Genomic DNA, 9,327 nt, shown 5'->3' on the forward strand with positions numbered 1-9,327 from the left:
TTAAAAAAAATATAACAAAATGAAATATAACCAAGAATGAATTATATCAGGAATGAGCTAAATAAAATTAATTTTAATAATCATGTAAAAGGCAACAGCATGAAACTTAGGTGAACAGATTTCTGGCCAGAAACACCAGCCTGTCAGTATGTCCTGGCTTCAAGGAGGCTCTCGAAGGTAGGTCGCTATTGCCATGATTAAATCACAATTGAAATCCCGATTTCAATATCACAATTATATAACGATTTTCGATTATTTTTGAATAATTGTGCAGCCCTAGCTGAGGGCCAAACAAATCGCCCGACCACATGGACACAGATGGCACACATATACTGTATGTTCCATTTGTTCCAATTCCAACCTCATGGCGGGCCAAATGTTTGCCATGTCTGGGCCGGATCTGGCCCGCGGGCCACCATTTGGAGACCACTGATCTACCGTGTTCTTTTAAAGTCATAGTCATAGAGCATGGAGTTAAATTCTCAAATGTAGAAGTTTTATTTGTCTGTAATATTTAAAGCTAATACATGACCAAGTTAATAGTCACATGATTACACAATTTAGGCTTGTCCTGACCATTCCATAATACTACCATTTCATTTCGTATTCATGGTCTGGAGGTTGTGTGATCTGATGCGATTGCAGGAAGCGGGAAGTTTGCACTCAGTTATGGTTTGAAATGATTGGACCAGCCTGATCTCCAAAAATTCTGTACTCCTGGCAAAATCCGTGCTCCTGGACACGGATTTTGTGCCCTTAACATCCGTGTCCAGGAACACAGAATTTTTGGAGATCATGTTGCAGCCGACGGCTCTCACCCAATCGCCGACAGTTACTCAACAACAACATAGTGCAGACGTTTGCGTCATCGTCACGAGCGTCCTCCCCATTTCGCCCCAACGTGGGGCGCTTATTCAGTTATTGGCTGCTTTCTGGGGAGGGTTGCCGGCAAGATCCTGCCGGCCAACATCGCTCCAGAGAAAAGAGTTACCAGACTAGTACGGAGCCAATCTTTTGGCGGAAGTACGCAGGATGGCGCGCAAGGCTATACACAATTAGCAGGGCTCTGCAATTTTGACCTGACCCTAACCCCAACAAACCACAAACTGCCTCTCTTCTCCTGAACCATCTTTTTTAGTTGCTTGGAATGCCCCCTCTTGGTCAAAGGTCCACTGGGCTTCCTGTGAGATACCGTTGACTATGTTCAGTTCCTTGGTCCTCTTATCTACTGTATCTCCTGGAGTCATTTGATTTGATTATTCACTGACTGTTTTGTGACCCTATTGACAGAGCAAACCCAATAACTCAAGAACCATAATGTTGACACCTGATGAATGGTGCACATCTGGTTATGCTTCCAAGGATAGTTACAACAGCTCCAGTCATAAGCACCCAAAATCCAGCAATAGATTCAATCAGTGTAGCTTTACAGGTGAACCAATCAACAGTATAGCTTAACAAGTGAGCCAATCAAAAGGACTCACACAGAACTCTGGAGGATTTTGTTGTATTCAGATTAATTATACACACACTCATTTGATGGGTGACATAAGCAATATCCATTTTTTCTCATCCAGTTTGTGACCAAACTCCTTAATCCATAGTTTACTGTGTCAAAAAATACGTTATATGTATTTTACTTCATTATGTGCACACAATCTATGATGTTATTTTAAACACCCCCAAAATATATAAAACACAATTATATATTATCAAGCATAAAATTGATCATAAATTTGATGACTCAAATACCTTCAGCAGCTAGTTGCCTATACATGGTGCTAATACTAATGGATACGTGGTGCTAATACTAATCGATGGCATACGGCTGTAATGGCTCTATCTACAGCTACACATTACCCTCAACCAATCAGAACCGTCAAACAGATTCACAACCAATCACTTTGATTATAACACAAGCATAAGACACCAGACCAATACAGCACTTATACCTTGCTCTCTTATGAGGCAGACAGATTTTTTCTCTTGACAGCGGGCTTCAGTTACGCATGTCAAGCGCGAGAAAGACCCTAATGCAGCTAGCCCCTACTGTACTACTGTATGTCTCACAAGCAGGGCTGGACTGCTGATCTGGAGAATAGGGCACTTTCCCGGTGGGCAGACAGTCCTCAGGGGCCGGTGTTACTGTTTTTTTCCCTTATTATTATTATTTTTTCAACCGGCCCACAATTTAAGATGGGGTGGCCTTTTGGTACATGCTTAATATACAGTTGACTGAGCCCATCATAACTGTAGTATGGAGGGATGGGGGTAAGGAACTATTCTATGTCAAAAAATGCCCGGGCCGGTTTGTTGTGCCAGTACAGCCCTGCTCACAAGAGTGCAGCCGACCCAATTCAAAAGTCCTTGTGCAGTGAGATAGTGGTTCCTGCTGAAACCACATTCATTGACAACATCACCTACTGCTATACATTTTCCCTAGCTCTGGATTTCATCCTTGGTGGTGGTCTGTCGAAGTGGGCTGCTTCGTCGAGATGAACTACCAATAACTTAGGCTCTTAACCCCTTAGCACATAGCCTATGTTATAACCTAACTGTCACCAAAATTGTAATGGCTATGTCTTAATGTGTTACCTCTTATTGCAGCTGGGGTCGCCGGCGACCCTATTCACTTGCTGAAAATGCTTAACTACATCATAACAACATTGCTGTGACATTACAGAGAGCCATAGTGCTGTGGTAAGGGGTTAAGGCTCTTGGTACTGTCATAGCAATGTTGTTATGATGTAGTTGAGTATATTCAGCAAATAGTGAATAGGCCCGCCGACGACCCCTTCTGCAGTAAGTACAAAACCAAACCAAACTTACACTACAGTAACTCCACTACTGCAGTGCAGTGTGCTGCAATGACTTGGCAGCTCAGCTCGACCGCCGGTAGCTCAAATCGATACACACCACTGGTGGCAAAGAGAGCAAGTGGGTCGCTTGAGCCCCTATGTAAAGTAAAGCATGGGGGAAGCATGCTGTGTTTAGCTGAAATGTTTTCGAGTCACGACATGAAAATGTGTGTGTGTGTGTGTGTGTGTGTGTGTGTGTGTGTGTGTGTGTGTGTGTGTGTGTGTGTGTGTGAGAGAGAGAGAGAGAGAGAGAGAGAGAGAGAGAGAGAGAGAGAGAGAGAGAGAGAGAGAGAGAGAGAGAGAGAGAGAGAGAGAGAGAGAGAGCGTGTGTGTTTGTGTGTTTGCGTGTGTGTTTGTGTGCATGAGTTTGACTGAGAGAAAAATGAAATGACAGTGCGCAGCAGTGCCTGGAGACAGCCTTCAGGTGAAGATATGACTCTCTATCCTCTTCCCTGGCAAAGACAGTCACATAATGTGCACACCAGATATTTTGTCTTTTGTCCTGCCTACTGTGGGTGTTTTCAAACCTTATCTGGCATATAGACTTCGAATGTGACAGACAGCATCACCTAGACAAGTGTTTCCCAACATTTTTCTCTTGCATACCCCATTAGCATTTTTGTCATACCACGAGTACCCTGCATCCCTTCCTACATGCCAATGTGAATATATTTGTTAAGATACTTTGGTTGGGTAAAAAACAATTTTGCATGGTGTGATGAAATTGTTCTGTAATCAAATGTTCCATCAAATCAATCAGTCAAAATGTATTTATATAGCACAATATCACAACTACGTATACAGTTGATTCAAAGTGCTTTCAAATAGACATACATATTCCCCCATTCACACTCCATCTTTGGAGGCTGCCAAGAAGGCGCCAAATGTCCAGGGTTCACATGGGAAAGGGCTCTTTCTCTCTCACACACACACACGCACGCACAGGCACAGGCACAGGCACACACACACGCACACAAATAATAATAGTCTTACATTATATACTAGACCTAGCGCTGGAACGTTGCCATATACAGTGCTAAACTGACACACTACTCGACATGGCATCATAAAAGTAGCCTAAGTAAGAAATCACGCCGATTGGAATTGTCTATCGTGTTTGTGCACGAGGCCTATGCATGTCGACTCATGCTCCACAACGCCCTGTGGCAGGTCAGGTTTAGGGATGGTTTTGCTAATTCCCTTGCTTGTTTCATTGTTCTTGGCCAAAGTAAAACAGCAGAAATCTTGCTTTTCGGACAGGTTAGGGTTAGGCATGGCTTTGGTCAGGGCACAACAGAGCATTTTCACGATTAGCAACAGAAATTCACAGACACAGCAGGAAAATGCAGAAACCTTGTCACGTGACAAAATAGCTTTTCCGCGGCATTGAGGACCACGACTTAACCCTTTAGCGCAGAGCCCTATGTTATAAACTCACGGTCACCAAAACTGTAATGGCTATGTCTTAATCTGCTACTTAGGCCTCTCGGTACTGTTATAGCAATGTCGTTACGATGAGTATTTTAGCAAATAGTGAATAGGCCCTCCGGCGACCCCATCTGCAGTAAGGGGCTACCTTGCAACCTAGCATTGCACCTCAGTGCGGAATGTACTGGCATGAGATACACATGCCTTTTACATGATACCAGTCTGCACTACTACACTTCTATGAACCAACCCCCAAAGGTCTCACTTCACAATGGTATAGTAGGCCCTACATGTGAAAATGGCATTACACTTGACGCCTCAACACAAATCTCACTCAGTAGTTTGACTGTGGGTGGATTCCAATATCCTGACTCCGTCCTCAATCTGTGCTTGTGGCCTCGCATTTCGCTGACACCCTGCTTCCGTGAAGAAAACAATTATGTTTCCCCACCGTCAGCCAAGCCACAGCAATTTTTGGGAGACTAGACTTCATTCACCATCCCGTTTGCAAATGAGAAAATGACATTAGAATTGAGCTTTTGCAAGATATTGAAATACAATTCTGTTGTCGGTCACGTGATCACCAGGCCACGAGGAGGCAAGTGAGCAAGGAAGGACGGGAGTCCGCATATTGGAACCCACCCGGTGTGACTATATCTGACCCCCACGCAGCTCAGCTTCCGCTCCTATTCTCTGCACGTGTTTCTCTGCACTGTGTGTTTTGGCCTCTGCTGATTGGCCCGCGCGGGGTGGCTATTGTGTGGGACTGGTTGTGTTCCTGCATGCCTGGCATGTTTGTGTGTGTTTGATGTTGACACCACAACAGAGTCCGGAACCAGCCCACTCCTGAGGAAAAATGCCACCGTCTCACACCCACACAGGCACGGACGCGCGCGCACGCACACACACGCGCACACACACACATTCACTCACACACACAAACACAGACACACACACACGCACAAACGCACACAAACACACACGCACACAAACACACACAGTTGGTGTGACCAGTGGTTGGTGTGTGTGTGTCTGTGTGTGTGTGTGTGTGTGTGTGTGTGTGTGTGTGTGTGTGTGTGTGTGTGTGTGTGTGTGTGTGTGTGTGTGTGTGTGTGTGTGTGTGCGTGTGCATGTGCGTAAAGATTTCCCTTGTTTTTAAAGGGTTATTCAGCTCTGTAGCCCATTAACTGTAGCCTAAGCACTGTAGCAGGGGGTGGCATTGTCAGAATTGCAGAGCTTAGATGTATAATCCCACTACTCACATGATGTCAGAAAGTAGGAATGCCTCACCCCCTCTCCTCTCGTTCCTCTCTTCGCTGACTTTCCAGGCTCTAAGAGCAGAGCAGGGGTGCAAGATCACACCAGACACCACACCCCAAACCACCCACAGCTGAGCACAGCAAAGCACAGCACAACCAGATGTCTTAACAGAGCAGACTTTTCATTATATGCATACAACGCAAGACTCACTATTTGGTACTAGTACATGCATGGGAGTAAAGGAGACTTATAGGTACCTTGCACACTGGCCAGAAAACGTGCCCTAATGTCCTCCCAAGAAAACGTTGAAGGACACACCTATGTACTGTCCAACCCAACCCATTCTAGGAATTACTTGAAATTCTTGTAATTTTGTAGTGGTATACACCTAACAATCCATGCCAGACTGTTGTTCTATGATGCGGTTTACTACTACCAGGGCCACTAACAGCTTTGGCTGGGCCCAGGACAAAGTCATCTGATAGGGCCCCCCACCCAATAGATTCAATGTAATGAGGGCCTAGGATCCTGACCCCTTTGTCTCCCCCCCCCACCATACACACACCATATCTAATATTTGTCCCCTGTTGATGTTCATAGTAGACTGCTCGGATAGACACAGCAGTTTTGGCCCTGGCATTGTGCCACCACTACAAACTGAAAACAGACTGAGGACAAACTCCACAGCAAATCACCGTGTGAAAGCAGTAGTTAATCTTCTGCCAGATAGAAAACTTTTATAGTCCCTTAATTCGGCATGACATAAATTGTCCTAGGCTTCCATGCCTATCTGCTATATTTACAGGTGGGATTAACGCGCAACACTACCGCATTTGTAAGTAAACGTAGGCTATAACAATTATACCACTGTCTCTTTTGATTGTGCTCTGCTCGCCAATAGCCTACAGAAATTGTAGCTTAAGTCATGGATGATTAAAATGTGAAATAGTGCGGAATGGAGAAAAATCATCATGATTTTCAATGTCCTTATCTTTTGGAATGAACCAAGCACTGCTCCTTGAAGTTTTACGCAAAGGACTCTTAACCCATATTTCACAGGCAACATGGCAATCTGTCGGTAGCCTATGTGAGTAACACAATCTTCCCCTGTCCCGAACTATTAAAACAGTACAGTAAAGTGAAACAAACAACCCAAGAGTTCTTGAAATGAGACTTACGTCGATTGTCACCTCCTGTCTCATCAACCGATTTTTGAAACTTTTCATGGCTGACATGCGGAGCGCCACGGACTTTGTTTAGAAGTGTCAAACTCCGTGGTTATGTTTATTGAATATTTCCTGCCACCGTCAGCCCACCAGTCGGAGAGAGCCTGTGCCTGACGTAAACACGCCCATAACCCAATAACAGGAGAAAAGTAATAACCGGCCTCGAGAACTAGAAGCAAAGCAAATCGGTTGGTGAGTAGGCGCGGCGCGAAGGTCACGCTTTCCGTAGCTGCTGCGGACCAAATTCACATGATGGTAGCGAGACAGATTCAAGGCAGATCGAACAGGACAATAGGCTTGGCTGGGGTGTTGATCTCAGAAACGACTGTGCTCAGTCTTTCCATAATCTGTCCGTCAAGCAACGTCTACTCTAGATCAGGGAGGGAGTAAAGTGAATTTACAGCGGAACGTGACGTCGAGTTCAGACACGTTACATTGAACAATAAAGCCCGTCTATTTCTATGAATAAAACACAAAAAGCTTGGATTTTCAAAATAATGACAAATTAGATGTTATTATAACTAGGCTAAATATTGTTTTCCATTCTCAACACAATTACTATGGTCAGCCTAAAACAGGGTAGCCTAACGCTTTCATTCCTCTGCAACAAATTGTAATGATCATGCCTTAGGCCTAATCTGTTACTGAAGATGTCATACTAATGTCATGATGTAGTTTTTCAGCAGATAGTGAAGAGGAACGCATCCTATCCTGTCTGCATGACAGGGCAATTACAATTTTACAAATAATACAGTTTATTTTCACTCCAGTGTCCTCCCCCCCCCCTCTCTCACACACACACACACACACATTAAACTAAACACTCCTCCTGAGGTGACCGAGGCCCCAGGCGTATGCCTGACCTTGCCAGCTCATGCCTGACCTTGCCAGCGCAGGCCGTGCCTGTAACAGACAGAGGATTGAACATGTTTTAAATACCAATTCACACAGTCCAATGAAGGAATGAAGGGTAAAAAAACAGTGACCTCCCTTTTAGAACTGTGATAATGAGGTTGGCCGGCAAACTCCACAACACAGGCTATTGGTGACCCATTAGGCCTACAGAGACACTAGTCTGACTATGGCCACCCTTTGAACTGTCATTGAGATGCATGAAAGCAATATTTCATGAGCAATATTTCACTGGCCCATGGAAGTGCTTTTTCTGTATTTCCACAGCTCCCAAGTGCTCCATGTTCCCTCAGTCACAGGGCACAGCTTGACATCCTAGCATTCGTTCATTTAGTAGGCCTAAAATAATTTGGTAGCCTATCAGCCAAAGTGGAATGGTATTTTAAAAGCATTTCTTTAGTGACAGGTTTGGGCTAGAGATTGTTTTGGTTGGGGCACAACTTAAATTGCTATAGCAAATTAGAGACAGAATTTGGTATCAATCGACTGGAAAAGGTAGGCTATTTCACCACCGGTTTGTCCGTTTTCTAATGATAGACTTAACTACATGCTGTGGGAACACAAAGAAAGCATTTCTGTGAATCCATAACGGAAAACAATTCTGTGACCCCAACACGGAAAACAATTTTCTGCAATGACCATTTCTTTTCTTTTAAAATTAAATAAGGTCAGAGTTGTTAAGACCTCCATCGTCCAAATAGAGCCAAGTACTTATCACTTTCTGCTTAGTCCCACGGACACACAAAAGCTTAACGCACTTTTCAGGAGCACCACTTTCCTCTTGAGAGCCCCATTAGGAGCCTATCACTCCTATCATGGCAGCCATCGTTGTGTAGGCGTCAACATCTCCTCCATCCTCAGCTAATCATCAAGCTCACTATTTAGTCTCAAGGACTCTCCTCTCAACAGAACTACCTTCATGGCCATTGTTCAAGCACAGCCACCGTGTCCTTTCATCCTGCAGATAACTATCAGTTGAGAAATGAGCCATCAGTGTTTTTTTTATTAGCTAGTAGAGGCCACACTAGTACATTCGGCCACCATAGCTGATTGGTGTGTGGAGGCAGAGCTGGATTGGTCATCTGGCATACAGGGCATTTTCCTGATGGGCCAACTCCCCTCAGGGGTCCATGCTGTTGTGTTTTGTTTGCTTCTTTGTTTCTCCTTAGAGATCAGCCCTCAGTTTACATGGGGTGGACCATTGGTTCATCTTAAATACAGACGGTGGACTGAGTGAGGGGCTGGTCTATGCCAAAAGTGCCCAGGCCGCTTTTCCATCCCAGTCCAGCCCTGTGTGGAGGTGGGAATGAAGGGCTTAGATGCAGATGTATATAATTATAAACTGGAGTTAGAGGGCATAGTCCGGCCAGATATTCCTTCTACGTGTGCTCCTGCAACATACAGTACGTGGGCGTTTTCATTTCACAAAGTCTACAGCAGACTCACTCATTTACCTAGCTGTGGTCAGGATTGGTTGGTTCACCGAATTGGCTCCAGCAAATATGTGGCAGGGTTTTTACTCGCTAAACCCAGGATGTCTACCCATGCCTAGTAGATGCTATTTATGACTCCAGCTGTTGATCGCACCAACTAGTGCTACTTAATCTAGTGCTACTTAAACTAGACAATTCCGTTGCCTTTTT

At 44.6% G+C, this 9,327-nt stretch overlaps 1 protein-coding gene across 2 annotated transcripts in view; it reads right to left on the bottom strand.

Annotated features, from left to right (window-relative positions):
• uacaa (uveal autoantigen with coiled-coil domains and ankyrin repeats a) overlaps nucleotides 1-7,015 on the bottom strand; it is a 53,603-nt gene extending 46,588 nt beyond the window's left edge. For both annotated transcript variants that reach the window (XM_063196503.1, XM_063196502.1), the window contains exon 1: nucleotides 6,725-7,015. In XM_063196503.1, coding sequence (XP_063052573.1) covers nucleotides 6,725-6,781 — 57 coding nt within the window. In that variant the 5' untranslated portion in view covers nucleotides 6,782-7,015. The remainder of the gene's footprint in view (nucleotides 1-6,724) is intronic.
• Nucleotides 7,016-9,327: the final 2,312 nt, after the last annotated feature.

The sequence above is a fragment of the Engraulis encrasicolus genome, chromosome 4 (genome assembly GCF_034702125.1).
Source record: "Engraulis encrasicolus isolate BLACKSEA-1 chromosome 4, IST_EnEncr_1.0, whole genome shotgun sequence".
In the NCBI taxonomy this organism is placed as follows: Eukaryota; Metazoa; Chordata; class Actinopteri; order Clupeiformes; family Engraulidae; genus Engraulis; species Engraulis encrasicolus.